This window comes from Marmota monax, unplaced genomic scaffold (genome assembly GCF_021218885.2).
Source record: "Marmota monax isolate L192 unplaced genomic scaffold, Marmota_monax_Labrador192_F-V1.1 WCK01_AAM20220418_F8-fsc00258, whole genome shotgun sequence".
Taxonomy (NCBI): domain Eukaryota; kingdom Metazoa; phylum Chordata; class Mammalia; order Rodentia; family Sciuridae; genus Marmota; species Marmota monax.
This window is the reverse complement of record NW_026692172.1, coordinates 738,767-760,861: the sequence shown is the minus strand read 5'-3', so window position 1 is coordinate 760,861 and position 22,095 is coordinate 738,767. Positions and strand designations below refer to the sequence as shown.

Sequence of the window (22,095 nt, the reverse complement as noted above, 5' to 3'; positions counted from 1 at the left end):
ATTGGACAACAGTCAGCTCAGGATGAAAAGCCCAGATTGCATGTAACCTAGTGGCCCATGGTTAAGCATTCACTCTCTACCAAGGCCCAGTAGCAAACCACAAGTTTTTTCTCAAAGTAGTTATCTACCAAAGATAGCAGTGCTTTGCTCTAAACTCCTAATGGTCTGTATTATGATTCACCTATTTAGGCCTGCCAAAGGATTCAAACAGCTTCAATATCTGCCACTCACACTTCAAACATCATTGGATCTATCTGATCATGAGACCCAAGTGGCAGAGCAGCTTGTACAGAAACCTGGACTGGTTGCAGAACCTTTTCTTGCTCTAGGTCTCATTCAAACTAGCAGGCTCTCAACTTGCTCAGTAAATATTTCTAGTACCACATACAAATGAGAAATAAATTTTCTCCAAAGTCCAAAGAAGCCCACTAAGCATCATGCCTCTTTTTTGATTGTAGGAGAGGCTAGATGCAACAACTAATCGTTTACCTAAGAAAAGGTGTGTTAACATTCACCACACTACAGGACCCCTAGAAATTTAACTGAGGTGGATGGCACCTGAATTTTAATAAAAAATATTCCATAACCTCTGAACATTAAAATATCTTACTAATGAGTCTATTGTGGATGTCGCTTCTGGCTCACTGAGTCCAATGAGCATAATTCTATCAATGTAATGCAAAATTATGATGTGTAAAGCGAATTGTGATGTGTTGTGGAAGGGAAAGACAATCAACACCCTGCAAACTAAATTATGGCATAGGAAGGTAAGGTAGTAAAAGTATATTGCTGGCCTTGCCAAGAGAAAGCAAACTGTTCTGGTAGTCTTAGTAAATAGATATGGAGAAAAAAGTATTGCATAACAGTACCAGGAAATGTGATAATTTGCTCAAGCAATGAAACTACATCTGGTATAGCAGCTGCAATTGGAGTCACCACCTGATTTAGTTGGGGGTTCTTAAAAAAAACAAACAAGCAAGAGCTGAACACGATGGCACATACCTGTAATCCCAGCAACTCAGGAGGCTGAGGCAGGAGGATTACAGGTTTAAAGCCAACCTCAGCAACTTAAAAAGGCCCTAAGCAACTTAATGAGGCCCTGTCTCTAAAAGAAGAAAGAAATACAAGGACCAATAGGATATGAAGTTTTCTTCATTTATTTAATTTTTATTTTTAAATTTTAAGTAATTATTTCACATGATTTTCAGAGCCCCCAAATCCAAAATCTGTAGGGGAGGCCATGAGGCTAGAATCTCAGGCAAAACTGATGCTGTAGTCTTGAGTCTGAAATCTTTAGAGCAGGCCAGCAGCTTGGAAATTCAAGCAGGATGCTGATGGGACATAATTCCTAGGAAATCCCAGGGTTTTTTTCCTCTTAAGACCTTTAACTAATTGGATGAGGTCCACCCACACTGTTTTAGATACTCTCCTTTATTAAAACCATAAATGTTAATCACATTTACACAATATCTTCTCAAGAACATCTTGATTAATGTTTGAACAAAAAAAAATGGGCACTATACCTAGCCAAGTTGAGACATAATTAACCATCACAGTTATTGTTAAGGTAAAACACGGAAATACATCTTATAAAAGAGGTACACATTGAAGATCCTTAAAAGTAGTCCAATTGGATAAACAACTGATTTCAGCAGTTTTGTGGCTCCATAACAGTAATTTAGCAACAGCAAAACGTGCCTGTGTGTGTCAAAATAAGAGATGCTAAGGTGTTTGAAGCACTCCATTTGATAAAGGAAGCACTCAATAATTATGGCAATCCAGATGATCTTAGAAGCCACCTTGGCACATCTCACTGTTCTTATGTGGCGTGTCTCTACTGGAAGAAAAGTGATCAGAAAGGCTTCAAGGCTAACACAGCTGAGTAAAAGAGAACTGATATGTACATTTGCAATCTGGAAATTCTGCCTCAAGGTTGATTGAACAGAATATGATAATATTTCACTCTTTATCACATCTTGAATCATGGCAGAAAAGATGCTACAACCCACTAAGATGTCTGCCTGAGCTATGTTACTAATAAATACTGCAGTAGATTTTCTGGATACAAAAGGTAATGTTAATATCAGTGTGACATACACACTGGCAAACAATCCCAGCAGAGTGACGATGATGTTTGGAGAAGGTAGGACTAGATACTGGACATATTTGAATGTCAGGTACCTTCGGAGATCTTTCATATGGTCTCGATTTGTAAAAACACTAAATTGAGTGAGATTCCTGTAGTGAAGTAGAGAAGGAAAATGATATGAGTCTATGAAAAACAACATCTTAAAGTCACTTAAAATATGGTTTGGTCCAAGAAACTCAATATTTTAGCACACAAATGTGTTGATAAACTTCCCATGGTTAGACCTGTTTTTGTTTTTACTTTTTTATTAGAGCATTTTATTTATACATATTATTTGTGTTCTTTTTGACATAATTATACATACAAGGAATTTGATTTCAATACCCATTCCCACTTCCCTTTCCTCCCTTTCTCCCTCCCACTTTTCTCTTTCCTATATTCTGCTGATCTTCCTGTCACTCCTTTATTTATTTATTTTTATTGATATTTACAATAGGTCATGCTGCCATGTGAAATTACACCTTACTTATGGTGACAAGGATAACAAGGACAAAAGTTCTCCCTTCTATTTAATTGTTTTCTATACATAAATTGATATGTCTACTCAGATTTGATCTTACTATTCTTATCTTAAGCAAATAGAAGAAATTTTCCTGCTCAAAAAATATATGTATTGGGGCTGGGGTTGTGGTTTAGTGGTAGAGAACTTGCCTAGCATGTGTGAGGCACTGGGTTCTGCAACCCTCAAATAATTCTTCACATCTGAAAGTAGAATAACTGGAACTTTCTGCTCATCTGAATCCTCCTTTATGTCTTTAAAATGATTAACCACACAACACTAGCATAGAGCTTTGCTTGAGGTAGGTAAAACTTCATTGACATACTGAGTCACTTCATGAGGAAAGCATAAAATATTAACTGAACAACTCAAATAGTTTTTCCCTCTCTTTCTCTCTCCCACCCCCCTTGCATGCCCCCTCTCCCTCTCCCTCTCCCTCTGTCTCTGTCTCATTAAAATAGTTGGAAATATTGGTGAAAAGATAGTGAATATTAACTTTGACTTAGTGATTTGTAAAGTTAAACTAAAGCTAAATTGAAAGTTAAGCTGATATAAAACCTAAAGAGAGTTATTTTGAAGGAGCTTTTACTTCAAAGAAAGCTATGTAATCTTTTATACCTTTGATAAGTGTCTTTAAAATTCCAGGCATGCAGTTTGTTTCTGATATATTAGCTGGTTAAAAACATCATTGTTTCCAAGATTTTTTGTAGATGGACAGAATATTTTATTTATTTATTTTTATGTGGTACTGCTGAGGATGGAACCCAGTGCTTCACATATGCTAGGCAAGCATTCCACCCCTGAGCCAAAGCCCCAGTCCTCTGTTTCCAAGATTTATGACTAACGAGAATACCCACAAATGTCAGGAATTCAAATGCCTTCAGGGTACAGAGAAGTCTTCTAAATGGGTCTTTATAGGAAGAGAACAGCTAATAATCAGCTCCATCCTATCATTGCCATTAGATAGCATAGTCATACCTTTTTATTTTCCATGAGCCCAAAGTCAGACTTTTAGGTGAGGTCACTCAAATTTTTAATGTGGGCAATTGTTTGTTTGTCTAGTGTTTTTTTTTTAAACACCATGCAAACAAAAAGCTTAACTGCCACTTTGCAATTTTTAATTTTGAGTCCTGCAAATATCACACCTGACAAGAAAATTACAGTCTAATATCTCTGATAAACAATAAATGCAAAAATTGTCAATGAAATTCTAGCAAATTCAATATAGCATTATATATCAAGGATCAAACATCATGTTGAAGTGAAATTTTATTCCTGGGATGTAAGAATTACTCATGATTTTCTTCTTTTTAAAAATATTTTATACTGTCTCATGATTTCTTTTAAGATTTTATACTTCTCTATGAGGTACAGGTACTATCTTCATTTTAAAGATGAAAAAACTAAGGTCTAGATGGTTTAAGTAACTTGATCAAAGTCACATAGAACAAAGAAGTGAGAGAACCATAGAATCCAGGTTTGTCTGACTTCCAAATATTTTTTTTTTTTTATATCTGTCCTAACATGTTTTTCCAAGAGCCAACCAAAGCTTACATTTTGATTCTTTTTATTAAAGTGGAGTCTTAATGTGGGATGTCAACACTTAAAGAGTTTAAAAAAAGAAAGATACTTGATGGTTTTCTTTGCACCTCACCCTGCAAACCATTAAAACCCATTATTAAGGTAACCTTGATGTAATTTTACTGTACTTAAGCAAAACCAATTCCCATAAAACAGAGGACTTGATTGACTCTATTTCCAATTTCCTTGTGAACTATTTCAATTTTAGTGTTTCTTCTTAAGATAAAAATATTTTAATGTATTTATTTATCCTACTTTGGAAAAAAAAAATCACATTTTTCCACTCTCCCTCTCTGGGCAGATGCTTATTAGCTAACCAAGATCATATCAGAACAAAGTTGTTGGATAGCCTTATTAAGAAGCTGGTTTCACAGGAAAACGATCCTGTGTCTCTCTCCACCCTCATCCTACACCACTGCTTTCATATACAAGTGAGCAATAATTATAAACCATTAAGAAACTTCAATATATAAAATTATTTTGTGTCAGTCAAAAAATTAAATCAAAAAAGATCAAGGGCTCCCCCTTACTTTCTTCTGGTCAGTGATGTGCTTTCATTCCACTTAAATTGATTGTCCCTGATTTATGTTTGGTGCCATCCATTCTAACCTCCTCCAGGACCTTACTCTATCAGAATCCCTTTCCTCTTTTTCAACCAATGAAAAAGTTCCACTATATTTCAACCTATAAACTCAAAGAGGAAATTTTCTATGCTTCTATAGCCCCTACCTGTTATTTCCCTTCCTCTCTGTTCTTTGAAACAATCAGACTTCTTGAATGACTTGTCTATCTTCAGTTTCACTACTTTATCATTTTACGTTTTCTCTTCAACCTATACAGTCTGACTTCTATCCCCAATATTTGTATAACTCTCCTTTCACTAAGGCTACCAATCATCCAACAAATGAAGATCCTTCTGTTAATGGGCTTCTTTTCTTCATTTGATACTCATGATTATGCCATCCTTGTTGATAGGTTATATCTCCTTAGTTTCCGCGATGCCATATTCTATGCCTCCTTCAGTGATTCCTGATCTTCGTTCACTCTTAAAAATGTTGATATTTTCTAGCACTCCATCATCATTCCACTTCCCTTTAATACCTACACATCTGTATAAAACTCTGTTTTCAGCCAAGATCTCTTTTAAGCCTCAAATCCAAATATCCAGCTGGGCATGGTGGTGCAGACGTGTAATCCTAGTGGTTCAGGAGGCTGAGGCAGGAGGATACATGAGTTCAAAGACTGTCTCAGCAACTTAGCCAGGTCCTAAGAAACTCTGTGAGACCCTATATCAAATAAGAAATATAAAGGGCTGGAGATATGGCTCAGTGTGTTCAATTCCTGGTGCCAATATGTATATGTATATACATATGTGTGTGTGTGTGTGTATATATATATATGTGTGTGTGTGTGTGTGTGTGTATCCATCTACCTGCTAGATCTCTCTATCCAGATAAATTTAAAGTACTTATGACTCTACCTTCTTTTTTACCATCCTTTTCAAGCTCCTGCTCAAACTCTTGCCTATTTAACCTTATGCAGATTTTTCAAATATTTTCCTTTATCTCTTCTTCTTTCCTTTCTATCTTTACCTCCACTGCCTTTGTTTAGAATCTTATCATTTCATAACTGGTTCACCGCAATAATTTCCCATCTAATTTCTTGTAATCCAAACTTGCTGCATAATCTTTCAAGTGAACTGGCTAAATAAATGTTCAAATCCTTGCTCTATTATTTATTAGCTGTGTGATGCTGGACAGGCTACTTAACTTTCATACCTCATTTTTCACTCCTATGAAATGGAGATAAGAATAGTACCTAAGTCATAAAGATGTCATAGAATTAAAAGTGTTACTATGTAAATAAAGCCGTTGAGGCTATGCCAGGCACAGCAAGAGCTGTCTAAGTGTGAGTTGTTCTTTTAGTTAAAACATGATCAAGTGATGCCTCTGTTAAAAATCCTTCATTGGTTTCCACTACTTAAAACGGTATAATGTAGGCTTTTAGACATGGTGTTTCATAATCTGCCTCTTGACAACTTCTCCTGACCACTCTCTTACCACTCTCTAACTCAAACTTTACACTGCAATACCCAAGAATTCATTGATTCTTATATATTTTGCCAAATGTCTCTTTTTCACATAACTCTATTTATACTCTCTCTTCCCCCTTGATATTCCTTTCCTCCTATTCTTCATCTGAGTAACTATTAGTCATTCTTTAAAAACAAGCTTACTCTTCAAGGTGATTGATTAATTTTACAGGACTATAATCTATAAAATTGGTAAGGCTGTAGAGTTTACAAAAATGAGTTATTTCTACTTATATGTGTGACCTATAATCTCTCATTTCATATCCTGCCATTATCTTTTCTAAGCTAGGCTAGGTATACCTTCTCTGTGTTCCTACAATACCTCATGAGTATCTGTCCACTGCATTTGCTCATAGTTTTACAATTATTCACTTACTTATACACCTGTAAACCAGGAATCCCTTGTGGACAAACAAAAGATCTTATCCTGGTTAACTATCATGCTAGAGGTCATATAATAGTTACTCAGTAAATTGTGATGAATTACGAAGTGTTGAAAACATTTCTTTAAGCTCCTCAATCATTCATTCAACCCTTACCAGGTACCTTTTATGTGGCAAAAAATATGTGCTAAGCAGTAGAGATTCAAAGATAAATATGAAATCGATGGGATATCAAGGATTCAGAGTTCCACAAAGAAGAAAACAAAAGTACATGGATAATTACACTACAGGGTGATAAACACCAAAACCCATGGTGGCAATGACTGACATTATCACTTCCAACTTCTCCTTTTCCATTCTGTCCTCTCATTCTGGGTTATTCCCAGTGTGCCTCTCTTCACTCTTCACTAATTTCTCTCAAATACATCATTGGCATATATTCTGAAGAGTTAGAACACCAACTGAAGTATTTTAGAGAATAGTTTCTGGAAATTTATAAATAAGGAAAAGTATTATGCACTTACATCATTCCAGTGACCATCAATAACTGAGACTGCAGGAAAAATATAAGAGAAAGAAAATTTTAGTAACTGTGAGTTTTTCTATGACCAGGATTCCATATATTTTAATAAACCTCATATAAATTTTCCATCCCTTTGCCATGTGCAAAGAATAACCCCTCAAAAGTTGCTAGCTCTGGGGCTGGGGTTGTGGCTCAGTGGTGGAGCATGCTTGCCTAGCATGTGTGAGTCACTGGGTTCAATCCTCAGCACCACATAAAAATAAACAAATAAATAAAGGTATTGTGTCCATCTACAAATAAAAAATATTTTTTAAAAAAGTCTCTAGCTGTAAACGGTATATACTTTTCATTTTGCATTCATTTCCTTAAACTCATTAACTAACATTTCATAAGGGCCTACTCTGTTCTAGACACTAAGGATAAAGTAATGTACAAAGCCAACATGGTCTGCCTTCCTGTCTTCCAACAGACAAGTGTAGGAGACAGTCAAATGAGAAATCAAAAATTATGATACAGTTGGATGAGTGTGTCATATATAATATTGCCATTTCCATCTTTGTTAAATAGTATTAAATCAAATTGAAAACCATTGGAACTCCCACCCATGGCCCTCATCCAACAAATGAATGTCCCTATGTTCTCACAAATGAAATCCATCCACTGGAATCTCATTCATAATCCCCACACATCTCTAATAAAACCATAGACAGGCGGACAGCTAATATAATTACCTAATTTATGGTAATGTTCTCATGGGTTCTTTTCCCTGGTAAAACTTCATTTTAGGAATAGCCTTCTAGAAGTCATGCCTTAATACATGACCTATACAAATAATGTTACTTAATTTTAAGAATGCTAGTTATTCTAAGAAGGATATTTGTAGACATACTATACTTTGGGACCACCTTTCATATTATGCCATGTACATATGGATGCATCCCCAATGAGTCCTCTGTGCTGCAGATTTCCCATAGCTCTCTACCTTTTCTTTTACCCAGCAGGCTTCAAGAAGCAGTCAGTCACTTTCTCTGTGGCAAAGTAAAAATTCAAGATATCCAAGGGTCCTGAGGAAGGGAAAAACGTATTTCAGTAAAGTATAAATCAATGAATATGTTATGAAATACCTATTATATGTTAGATATCATATTAAATGTGGGACATAGACAGATAAAAAAGATCTGAACTCCACCTTCATGGTGTTTATAAGTGGAATAAGGATGAAGGCACTGGGTACAATATGAAGTACTGAAAGGCAGAGAAGCTAAAAGTACCATAAGCTCTAATTTAAAAGAAAATCTATAAAGTAAAAATAAATAAAGACAAATAAATCTCAAAGAAAAATATCCCTTACTTCTCATTTTGTTCAAAAGGACCAGATAAGGCTGGATTCCTTGCTCCCATCTCAAAGGGAAGGGAAGGGGAAGGGGAAGGGGAAGGGGGATGGGGAGGGGAGGGGAGGAGAAGGGAGGGGAAGGGAGGGAAGGAGAAGGGAGGGGAGGGGAGGGGAAGGGAGGGGAGGGGAGGGGAGGGGAAGGGAGGGGAAGGGAGGGGAGGGGAAGGGAGGGGAGGGGAAGGGAGGGGAGGAGAAGGGAGGGGAGGGGAAGGGAGGGGAGGGGAGGGGAAGGGAGGAGAGGGGAGGGGAGGGAAGCCTGGAAACTTCTTTTCAGCACAAAGAATCAGTAGTGATAATCTTGGCTAAATTGTGACATTTTCTGACTGAACATGAGAGAGGGTATTCCTTGGTGAATAATACTCAGAAGGAACTGGGTCAGAGCAGGAAATTGAGTCAAGACAATTGCTGTTCAGAATTCTATAGACAGTCATATATCCTTATCTGGGCTAGAAATACCACTTCAAAGACCTTTGCATAAGTGATTATGTGCAAATGTCAAGTCACATATCACCTCACAAGGATGTGGAACCCAGCGGCAACTCCCAGCCCAGAAGTAAAACTATGTACTTTAACTTGTATCAAAACCACCTGGATAGCCGGGGGTGGTGTTGCATTCCTATAATCCCAGCCGCTCAGGAGCCTGAGGCAGTAGGATTGCAAGTTCACAGCCAGCCTCAGCAACTTAGTGGGACCCTAAGCAACTTAACAAGATCCTTTTTAAAAATAAAAAATTAAGAAGGGCTGGGGATGTGGCTCAGTGGGTTAAGCACCCCTGGGTTCAATCTCTGGTACCAGAAAAAAAAAAAAAAGAAGAAGAAGCCACCTGGATATGTTTATTACATTGATTGTGGTAATGGTTTCACATGTGAAACATATGCATATGTTCAAATCCATAAATTATATGCATTAAATATGTGAATAGTTTTAGAGAACATTTACACCTCAGTAACTATTTAAAATAGAGAGATGTAAATAAAATTTCAAAAACAAGCAATCTGAAATCTGATCTGCTGAGTGAAAGATTTATCTATGTTTTTTATAGTTGTCATGTGAATTGTGAGTCTTCTTACACACAAAAAGTGCTTATTTATTATTTTATGGGAGGGCCAAGTTAATTTTTTATAAAATCAGAATATCCAAACTGAAAATGGAAAACTTCATCACCAGAGATGGTAGGATTGGCTACACAATTTAGTTTCCAGATAGGAAAATCCAGCCTCTAATGAGCACTAATCATGGCATCAAAAATAGGGCTACCCAGGAAGAAGACATGGTATCATACCTCAGTTTAGAATGCAGTCATAAATAACATAGTCACATTCATATGCACATACACATGAACATCTGCTAACAAACAACATAAGAGTTAAGTGCTCAATGAGCACATTAGGGTGCAACAATTTAAGGAAAAACAAGTCATGTTCCCATCTGTTGATAATTTGTTTACGTTTTTTCTTCCCAGCTAACCTTGTACACAAGCTATTAGAAATTAAGTTACAGTCATGAACAATGCTTCTAATTAGACATTTCCCCCAAAATAGATGTTATACTTACATGTTGGTGGAGACTCCAACTAGAGATTCTCCCTCCTTCAGTGTAGTCAGATAGCACTGGAGCAAAATTCTGGTTCTATTTCTTCTTCCTTCTAATATATTTAGCTGTAAGACGTGGGTAAGCCGTTCAATCTACGTGCGTCTGTAATGAATTTGCTCACAGCAGATTTTGCAGGAAATATCTGAATCACTCTTGTTAATAACTTTTTGTGTAATGTGGAAAAGATGATACTTCTGTTTTTGCAGCATAACTCGGCAACTTCTTATTTTCCCTTTGAAGATTTAAGGAATGCAGTCTTCATTGGTTTGAACACCACCTAAAGTCTTGAACAAGCTAAAGCTTGGCTGCCTCAAATCATGTGTGAAAGAAGGCAGGCTATAAGCAAATAAACAAATACATGTAATTGAAATAAATTAAAATCAAACTTCAAGGTAGAGTAAGAGTCTTAAAAAAGAGAAATTCAAAATACATGAAAGTCAAAAGTTCTCTGTTTTCCATAAGAGTCTATGCGAAGAGGTAAAGGTTTTCTTTTCTTTTTACTGTGTGAGAGAAATTGACTGACTGACTTACAGAGAATGAGAGAAAGATATAAAAGCAGGGTGGGACAGAGGGAAGAAAGGAAGAGGGAAGGAATACAAACAGGCAACAACAGATAGACATTAAACTAGAGTAGATTTTTCCCTAAGGCAAAGCTTAATCTTTTAATCCAGAGGCAAACATTTTTCAGACTGAGAATTCAAGTAAAAGCAGTTTCCAAATATTTCCAGCCTTCACAATAGAGTTTGAGTAATAACATCTCCACCTTATATCTGTGTTGCCTATTAACCTTCACATTCAGTTTTCTCAAAAAACCACCAACATACCTGTACACTGTAAGCCATGTGCATATTTTTTAAATGGGAAAACTGAGGATCAATGGCAAAGCCTGAACTAGCACCCACATCTATAGACTCTTGGTTACAGTTAGTCAAAGAAAGGATTAAGTATGAGACTGCAAGGGGTTAAGGGGAAAGTGCCAGGCCTGGATTGGCAAGCAGGGGAGATTCCAAAAATTTGAAACAGTGTTATCATAGTTTTGGGAACCCATAGCCATGGTCCTTCCAGAAATACTTCCCTGCTAAGAACATTTTTAGTAGCTATTTTCTTCAAAGTCACTAACTACTACTTATTTTATAGCTCATCAACGTTTCTCAGACAATCTAATTTTTGCTGAGGTAAAATGTTTGGTGAGCTGTGAAGACTTGTCCTAACAATATAATAACCTGTGGCACAGCAATCTCATACTTAGCCAGGAGTATATGCTAACTGCTCTTAATGGGACTGTTGGCAGCTGTTGGCTCACAGTTGATGTATTTGTCCTTAAGGATCTGCCATTGGAGAATGATTGGTGAACAGACCCTGGCATATTTCAATACCTGAATTCTGGCACCTGCTCTTTTTTCCCCTCACTTAGAACTAAGGGGTATTCTTAGCCTACTTCCCTGATTAGTGAAACAGGGCGGCTGGTGGCAGATAACAGTGAAGGGCTCCAATTTCTATGGAAAGAGAACAAATTTGGAAAGGAAATAAATACTCTAAAATTAACTCCTGCATTCTGCTTACAAATAGCTCCAGGTTGTGACTTTTCCTTTCTCAATGTCACAATGTGATCTAGTGTAAGCATTACAAGGTTCCACAAATCTCCTAAATTCTCCCAAAATGAAAGATTCTAAAAGGGATCCTCATACTAAGTTCAATTCTTGCCTTGAGGAATTAAAAGAATAGAAATTCTGATGGCCAGAATGTTTTGGTTGTTGTCAAAGAGAAAATGTCATTATCTAACATTGCAATATTTCTCCCAAGTCATTACGATAGGCAATTCACTCCAAGAAATCCAAGGAAATATCTAATGATTTGTGCTAATTCTAACTGCAAAACTCTCCAACTTAGATTAATTCCTACCCAGTAAAATAACCCAGATTAAAACAACCTTCTCTGGATGGGGTTGGGGCTCAGCGGTAGTGCACTTGCCTGGCATGTGTGAAGCAATGGGTTTCATTTTCTTACTGCATATAAATAAATAAAGCAAAGGTCTACCAACAACTAAGTAAAAAATCTTTAAAAAAAAACAAGCTTGTCTCTCTCTCTGTCTCTTTCTTTCTCTCTCTCTCTCTCTCTCTCACACACACACACACAGAGTGACTTTATTAACAAGAGATTATCTGATCTAACTATCCTTCAGGCAAAATACTAATGAATAATAATGATAATGGATAAAGAATCTCTGACTCCTACTCTCAGGCATGTCCTTCTCCTATCATGGTAAATTATACAAGCACAGTAAAGGTCCATATAAAACATGAGATGCCTTTCTGTATCATATTTGTGTCATGAAATAATATTAACTCTCCCCCAGCTTTGCATATCTGTATATTTGATCACCATATTATCTATGTCCTTGTTTAAGTCAGCAATGAAATTGTTGAATTAGGATATGGCCCAGGTCAGATTTCCCTAACACAACACATTAAAGGTCTGTTTCTTTGAATGTAGATCCATTAAAATCAATTCTTCAAATATAATTTTTAATCAGTCATGAACCTTGTCCCCCGTAAGTATTCTTAATTTCACCAGTTTCTCCTTAAAGACAAATGTAATATATATTTTATCAGCTGTCCCTCTAAATTCCAAATAGGATCTGCCCCATTCCCCTATAGTTCTATGCACAAAGGTAGCCCCCAAAATAAAACATGAGTGCCAAGGGCACTAACTAGCTATAGAGCTGAGTAACAGAGAAGTAGAATTTAGAGACCTGTCACAATTCTCTAGTGTCCAAATTGGTATGACTCAAGTAACAGGAATTTTGTCACTTTTATTAGAAGACTGAGTCATCCTCTAATATTTTGCAACTTTTCAATTTATGTTTCTCTTAGCAAAGAGAAGAATGATGATTACCAGGGGTGAGGAGTCAGGGAAATATAGAAATGTAGGTCTGAGTATAAAGATTCGGTTATGTATTATGAAAACTTTTTGATATCTAAGGTATAGAATCCAAAATGTAGTTAATAATATTGTATTGCACACTTGAAATTTGCTGAGGGTGATTCTGACCCACCCAAATATTTAAAACAACAAGAATTATTAAACACTTGCTACATAGCAGATATAGGAAATAAATTTATGAACAAAGAAAATGATGCCTAAAACCTGACACTTTAGGTCTACCCACTTATTAGGCTCATAAATATTGCCTACATTTTTCCTTGTGAAGCACACATAAATTGTGCTCTTCAAAGATTCTTCTCAATATAGGCTTTCGATACAGGAAGCTCATGCGACCATCTATTACCACCACTCCATTATCAGATGCTGAAATTGCAATCCAGAAAAGGGAAGTAATTTATTGTAGAACCTGTAAGTTAGCATCTGACTTGAAACTAGAAGCTCCATTCCTGACTTTTGGTAATGTTTTCTCCACCAGGTTTCAAAACATTCATGGAAGCTACACAATCTGTTTGCTGCCGCCACAAAATTAAGCTATACACTGTTTATGTATTATCTTTTCTGAATCATCTTCAAGTTTATCAAGTTGTACTTTCCTGGATTCAGTGCTCTTTTTCATGGACTTGGAGAACTGGAGAAGGGCAAGCAGTTAAGATCAATGATGTGCTTCATTTAGCATTTTTCCCCTGGAGCACAAAGCCCAATAGTTTATTAAATATATTGTCACATCCAAAGTTTGGATGAGAATAAACATTCCTATTTAGCATAGACAATATGAATAAAATGAGGTTGAGTTGTAAGATTATAAATGAAGAATAATCCCACACTGTGTGTTCTTTATGAACAGAAAGGATTGGCCCTTTGAACCACCCTAGAAAGCATATAATTGATCTGTGAAAATGTAATTCACCCTAGAACAAAACATATATAACAACTTTTTAAATCCTTAATAATTATGATGAATTTAAACAACATAATACCATGGAGCCATTAAATATTAAGGTAAATATTAAGATAACAAATTCACCACATGACATAGAAATATATCCATGCTAAGTGTTAAGTGGGAATGAAGCAGAGTTTGAAAGAATATATGTAAAATGGAGTGCAAACATTTGACTCTTGATTTTCTGTGTCTGGCTTATTTTTCTTACCATGATGTCCTCCAGTTTCATCCATTTACCAGCAAATGCAATAATTTCATTTTTCTTTATGGCTGAGTAAAACTCTATTTGTGTGTGTGTGTGTGTGTGTGTCACATTTTTTAATCCATTCATTTGTTGATGAGCTTCTGGGCTACTTCCATAACTTGGCTAATTGCCTTCCTAAGAAACTGATGATGACCCAATAAATAGAAATATGTCCTGTGCTCATGGATAGGAAGAACCAATATTGTTAAAGTGTCCATAGTACACAATACAATATACAAATTTGATGCAATCCCTATCAAAAACCCTATTTCATTTTTCATAAACCTGAGAAAACAATTATAAAATTTATATGGAGCCATAGAAAGCTCTGAAGAGCCAAAGAATCCTGAGAATGAATAGAAGCAACACACTTCTTCATTAAAAATCATATTACAAAGCTAAACTAATCAGAACAGGTATTGGCATTAAAATAGACACTTAGACTAGTGGGAGAAAATAAAGGACTCAGAAATAAATAAATAAATATATAGTTAGCTAATTTCAATAAGGCCAACAATAAGACACAGTATGGAAAATGTGGTGAGGAGAAAGCTGGATTTCCACATAAAAAGAATGAAATTGGACTCTCATTTTATACCATAAACAAAAATCAACTGAAAATGTATAAAAGACCTAAATGTAAGACCAGAAACTATAAAAACTCCTAGAAGAAAACATAAGGGGAAAGCACTGTGACTTGACCTTGATGATAATTTCTAGGACATCACACCAAAAGCTTAGTCTACAAAAGTAAAAATAAATAAATGGGAATACATCAAAGTGAAAAACTTCTGGGCAGGAAAGGAAACTACAAAACAAGATGGCATTTTATGGACTAGAAAAAAATATTTGCAACCCATATATCTGATAAGGAGTTAATATCCAAAATTTATAAATAGTCCATACAACTCAATAGCAGAAAGACAAATAACCCTATTAAAAATAAGTAAAGGAGGGCTGGGGCTATAGCATTCTGTCCATTAAAAAAAAATAGGTAAAGGGGCTAGGGCTGTAGCTCAGTGCTTAGCATATGTGAGGCACTGGTTCAATCCTTAGCACCACATAAAAATAAATAAAATAAAGGCATTCTGTCCATCTACCACTACAAAAAAATAAATAAAATAAAGTAAAATAGGTAAAGGACTTGAATGCACATTTCTCCAAATAAGACATAAAAATGAGCACCATGTATATGAAAATGTGCTCAACATCATTAATCACAACAGAAACACAAATCAAAACCACTATGAGATATCACATAACACCCATTAGAATGGCAATGGAAAAGGAAAAAGGTAACTAGTGATGGCCAGAGTGTGGAGAAATAAGAACCCTATATACTATTGGTGGGAATGTAAATTGGTGAAGCTCTTATGGGAAACATTACAGAGATTTCTAAAGAAATTAAAAATAGAACTACAATGTGATCCAGCAATACCTTTTCTGAATATTTACCCATGAAATGACTACGTTGTAAATATATCTGCACTCCTATGTTCATTGCACCATTACTCACGATATACAAGATATGGAAAGAATGTAAGTGCCCATCAATGGATGAATAAATAAAGAAGCTATAGTAGGTGTCTATATGTGTTTATATATATATATATATATATATATATATATATATATATATATATATTATTTAGTCATAAAAATGGAGGACACCCTGCTATTTAACGTGGCATGAATAAACATGGAGGACATCGTGCTAAGTGAAATACACCAGATATATAAAAGAAAATATTGTATGATCTCACTTATATGTGTGATAAATATATAATAAAATAATATAAATAATAGTAATAATACAGGGAAGGAGAATAAAACAATGATAATAGGGAATAGGAAATGGGAAGATGTAGGCCAAGGGATACAAAGTAGTAAATATGTAGGATGAACAAATCTCAAGATCTAATGTATAACATGAAGACTATAGTTAATCATACTGTATCATATTCAGGAATTTTGCTAAATAAGTAGTTTTTAACTGATTTGCCACACACACACACACACATAAATATACACAATGAGTAAGTATGTAAGGTGATGGATATGTAGATTTTCTTCAGTATAGTACTACTTATACATGTCCCATAATATGTTGTATGCTTTAACATACATAATAAAATTAAATTTTCAAATAAAGACTATAAGTGGTATGCTGTCATTGTTGTTGGAGAAAGGTAGCTACAGACAGTCCTTAATTCTGGTTCAACTAATAATTTTTTCAATTTTATGATGGTAGAAAACTGACAACCATTTGGTGGAAACCATATTTTGTATTTTGAATTATGATGTTTTCCTGGGCTACCAATATGCAGTATGATACTCTCTTATATTTCTGGGCAAAGCTTCCACTCAGCTTTGGGTAAACAAACAATCCTATACAGTGTACCATGCTGCTAAGCTATGATGTCCACTAGGTTAGGTGTATTAAGTTAATTTTTGACTTGTGATGTTCTCAACTTACAATGAGTTTATCAGGACTTAGCTCCATTGTAAGGATCCTCTGTGTGTATGTGTGTGTGTAATACATATATTTAAAGAAGGGGTATAGAGAGATATCAAAGGGTTAAATATGGCTATCTGTATCAATAAAATGTGAGATGTTCTTTTCCTTTTAGCTTATTTACTCTAATTTTTCTAACATTAGGCATATGCTACATTTATAGTAAAAAAAAAAAACTGCATTTTATTCTAACAAGTGGAAAGTAACTTATCCATAACCATATAAAGCTAAAATTCCATTACCATAGTTTTGACTAAAGCTTTCTATCATCCCCAGGATTTTCACTTAATACTTTTACATGATAAATAGGATAAGCATCATAAGCAACTGAATTGACAGCCATAGAGTTAATGTAACTGGTTTAGTAGTTTACAACTAGCTACTAGGTGGCAGAACCAAAGCTAAAATACTGTCTCTTAATTCCCAAAGCACAGTTCATTTTTGCCATGTCATATGGTTTCCTGTTAAGTATGATTCATCTTTAATTCTCAAATGAGGAAACTGAGATATATTAAGTAACTTGATTGTGGTTACATTTAGAGGCAAATAATGTCTCCTCACCCCCAAGAAAGCAGGAAATACTTCATCAATGCTAAAGCACAGGACACAGTTTTCACTGAAGTATTTATATTAACATTCTCTTTTCCTTACCTGGAAAAATAGAAATTGTGCAGCCTCCTTAGAGATCAATGAGTTTGACTGCTGCCTAGGAAGGACTCATTTGAAGTTAATAAAAATATAATCATAATTATCAAATTAAAACAGCTCTTGATTTCCTAAGGCAGGAGCTGCTCATTTCTTTGATCACAGGTGGAGGTCTAGATTTATCAGGAAGGAATCTTCTCAATTATCTTCTTCAGTAACCGAGAAGGGTTAACAATTAGTAATTGCTTAACAATCTAAGCAATTACCCAGGTTTAGTTTCTATATAATTTAACACCACAAACACTGTCTTTCCATTGCTTACATAGTGAGATGAATTAAAACTTATTGCTGAGCCAGGGGACACCAAATCTTATTATGACCACAAGAAACTACAAAGCAGGCACACCAATCAGATATGGCTTCAAGAACACTTGGAATACTCAGAATCCCAAAACATTTTTGCCTCACCAGCTTATTGCTGTTTAAAATCCCACCTGTGGGGCTGGGGATGTGGCTCAAGCGGTAGCACAATCGCCTGGCATGCATGCGGCCCAGGTTCCATCCTCAGCACCACATACAAACAAAGATGTTGTGTCAGCCGAAAAACTAAAAAATAATATTAAAAAATGCTCTCTCACTCTCTCTCTCTCTCTCAAAAAAATGAAAAATAAAATAAAATCCCACCTGTGAGAATTCTAATCCTCATAAAAAATATTAGTACCCACTACCCTTCCTGAGCATTTTACCCCTCTATCTATCCTAATTCATGTTTCCTCCAAGAGATGTAATAATCAGTTATCATCCATTCCTCAAAGAATAAAATAATATCAAAGCTAGAAGTGTTCCAATAAGCCATTTTTTCCAGCATCCTTAGATGGCCAAATGAGACCCAGCAGTGAAGTGTCTTTCCCAATGCTGTGCCACAAATAGCTATCAGAGGAAGGGTTGTACCTCAGGTTAAAGAAGACCTGGAGGGTAAATCATTCTTAAAGAGCTTAATGAGAGAAGGTATCTGTGGAGTCCTAAATGCAAGGCCTTTTAGAGTATCAGATAAATAATTCCTCCTTAGGTACCATTTTTTAAGCACCTGGTTTATTATACAGGGAAGATGTTTCACATCAGAGTTACAAAAATGTAATATATTTTAAAATTTTTGTGCATTGTAAAAAATTATTAATTTTAAGATTAAAAATTACTATGCAATACTAATGTGCTATCTGCAAAATAACAGGATTTGTTAAATTAATTCTTGTGGAGTATAGAGCTATGATCTTATGATGAGACACAGAAATAAAGCAATATATCCCTTAAGAAATTTCTACTGTAAGGAATTAAAGATCACCTAGTCCATAGATGGAAAATATGTCACATATCCTGGGACAACTCTAATAAACAGATAATTCCTTCTGGAATGATGCCTTGAACAACAAAGAGCTTTTGAGGGGCTGGGGCTATAGCTCAGTGGTAGAGTGCTTGCCTCACACTTGTGAGGCACTGGGTTCAATCCTCAGCACCACATAAAAATAAATAAAGATATCGTGTTCATCTACAACTAAAAACATAAAAATAAATTTTTAAAAAAGCTTTTGGGTTCAATAGATAAAGGGTCTATTACCCTTAGTCTAATAGATGACAGAAGAGACCTAGAACAATGTAATTTTACCCAGGGTCACACAGAAAACTCATTATTTAGAACTAGATGTAAAACAACTTGATTCTGAAGAAATATACTTTTCACTATGCTATACTCTATTTAGGCTATATTTATTGCAAAATTATTTGCATATTAATTAGATTTTCCATGTCCAGCAAACCCTCTGCTATCCAGAACAATCAAGAAATTGGACAGTGTGGAAGATAATCTGATATCCTACTTCAACGAGATGCCACACATTGATTCCTAATAATCCAAAAATTAGAATACAAATAAAATATTCAAGATTGAAACAAAAGCCATCTTCCCTTGCTCCTTATTAAGAAAGTATATTCAACAAATTTGTAAGTTTCACTTTCCTATTGAGTCATGAGAAATTTATAAGTTGTACTTTCCTATTAAAATCATGAGAAATCCAGTTTTCCCTACTGAATTAATCCTGCCTACTACAAATTGATCTAAGTCTTCCTAGTTTTTCAAGTTACTCCTCCTCCCAGGATATATCCTAGGACCAGACAAGTTTCCAAGACTACCCTCATCTTTTCCAGACCTGGCCTTCTTGTCCAGGCACCTACCAATGCCCAACTGCAAGAGCTATTTCTAAGTTTTCTTTTGTGTACATACCCTCACTACTCAAAAATATCTATGAATTCCTCAAGATTTGGGTTCTGCTTTTCTTGTACCTAACAGTAGATAGCACAACATGGTGCAGTGCCTTCTTGAGGGATGATTGGATACTAGATTTCATAGAAAGTTGTTGCAGAGAAATTAATTGTTTGGATAAAAGCCCAAGTGCCACCAATACTGCATAACCTCCCTGAGAAAATGTATGTTATTATTGTGAGTTGTAATTTAGTGATAAGGAAGTTCAGTCAACAGAAATTAATTTCTCCACAAACACTAAGAAAATCAAGTTTCTAGAACTTTAAGGTTGAAAACCAAACCTTAGAGCCTATATGATACATAAAGGCTTGCAAAGGGCACACTGTGGACTTCTGAATGGAATCCTTCGGAAGGCAAGTTGGGGAAAAGGGGTGGATTTAGGGAACTATAAGGCCCAGGACTTGATTTCTAGAGTTTTATAGTTCTGAGATAGAATATAAACACAGAAAGTTAACTGGTACCATAGGCAGGTTGATACTTGAGGTAACCTCTATTTGTGAAACACTCTGGCAAATAAATTTTTACATACTAGAAGACAATTGTTAAAATATCCCTTCCACCTTTTTTCTCAAACATGTAGAATATTGGAGCTGGGGATATGTCTCAGTGGTAGAGCACTTGCCTAAAATGTATGAAACCCCAGGTTCCATTCTTAGAACTGTAAAATAAACAAATAATGTAGATTTTTTTTTATTTCTTTCAGATTTTATAAGTGTTTATATTCATGTCTCTCCTTCCCATAAGTGATTTTTATTCCTTGCTTTTTAATTTTTATTTATTTTTAGCTTTTATTATTATTTAATTATTTAGTTATTGATGCTGGGAATTCAATCCAGGGCCTTGTGCATGTTAAGCATATACTCTACCACTGAACCACATACCCAGGCCTTATTCCTTAACTCTTAAACACACTGTGCTGGCCCTATTGGGCCTGAATCTCACTAATAAAAAATAAAATGCATATCTCAAGTTGACCACATATTTTCAAATTTATAACTCTAAGCCCCTCTGTATTTTCCTTTATAGAAGGAGAAATATTGCATCTGAGGTCAGAGAATAGGCTCAAGAATCAGGCAGAGCAGATTTTCGGCCCAAGTTCTGCTATGTGAACTTTAGTTACTTAACTTCTCTCAACCTCAGTTTCCTCATTTATAAAATGGGGACTATAAAGATTTTTAAAAATTGGGGGTATTGGTTACCACAATGCCTGGCACATAATAAATGCACCATGAATGGTAGCCATTATTTTATTGGTTCAGCAAGCTCACTTCATCAATTCAGTTAAGTATATTGAGTTATATATTTTGTAGGATACATTGTCAGCTCCACACTTATCCAAATACTGGCTCCTTCATTGTCATGGGACTACATGAGAGTTGCTCTTCATTGCTCCAGAGACCCTACCTCACAAAAACAATCTAACCACAATAGTCCACTAAAGGCAGGAATAAAGGTATTTTGTTTGTTTGTTTGTTTTGTTTTTAATTTTTTTAGTTGTAGTTTTATTTAATTTATTTTTACATGGTGCTAAGGATCAAATCCAGTGCCTCACACGTGTGAGGTGAGTGCCCTACCCCTGAGCCACAGCTTCAGCCCCAGTTCTGTTTTGTTTTTAATGAAGGTTTTCTGCTTGCCCCCTTAGTTACGAAACCCTTCCTTACCAAAGCAGCTCAATGAATCAGTTTGAGTATGTGAAGAAATGATTTTTTATCAGCCCTAGGAAAGAAAGAACCCAAGCTTTGAAGCCAAACACAGCAGGATTTGGAATTTTGGTTTCTACACTTTAACTTGTGATTTTGGATAAATAATCTAAAAAAAAAAAAAAATCACCTCATGGCTGGGGATGTGGCTCAAGTGGTAGCGCGCTCACCTGGCATGAGTGCGGCCCGGGTTCGATCCTCAGCACCACATACAAACAAAGATGTTGTGTCTGCCGAAAACTAAAATGTAAATAAAATATTTTTTTTAAAAATCATCTCACCTCTCAGACGTTTTCCTATTTGCTAAGCCTGAAAAATGGATAATGAGCCAGGTGCGGTGGCACACACACCTATAATCCCAGTGCTCAGTGGTTAAGCATCCCTGGGCTCAATCCCCAGCAACAACAAAAATGAATAAGTAAAATAAAAATAAAAGACCAAATACAAGGGTTGGAAGATTAAATAAAATCACATTTGTAAAAAAGTGTTTACCTCAAAGCCTTGACACGTAATAGTCACTTTGAAAATGTCTGTTCCCTCACCTTTTTTTTTGGAAGTCTTATGTTTTCACT

General features: G+C 35.5%; 1 protein-coding gene across 1 annotated transcript; it reads right to left on the bottom strand.

The window, feature by feature from the left end:
- Window positions 1-1,203: 1,203 nt before the first annotated feature.
- On the bottom strand, window positions 1,204-10,719 carry LOC124077391 (lysophosphatidic acid receptor 4-like). Its single transcript, XM_058572345.1, has 4 exons — window positions 10,175-10,719; window positions 8,210-8,291; window positions 7,229-7,257; window positions 1,204-2,238 (listed from the first exon to the last, which is right to left on the bottom strand). Exons 3-4 carry the CDS (start codon window positions 7,243-7,245, stop codon window positions 1,563-1,565), a joined length of 693 nt encoding a protein of 230 aa, XP_058428328.1. The 5' UTR covers window positions 7,246-7,257; window positions 8,210-8,291; window positions 10,175-10,719; the 3' UTR covers window positions 1,204-1,562.
- Between the last annotated feature and the right edge of the window lie 11,376 nt (window positions 10,720-22,095).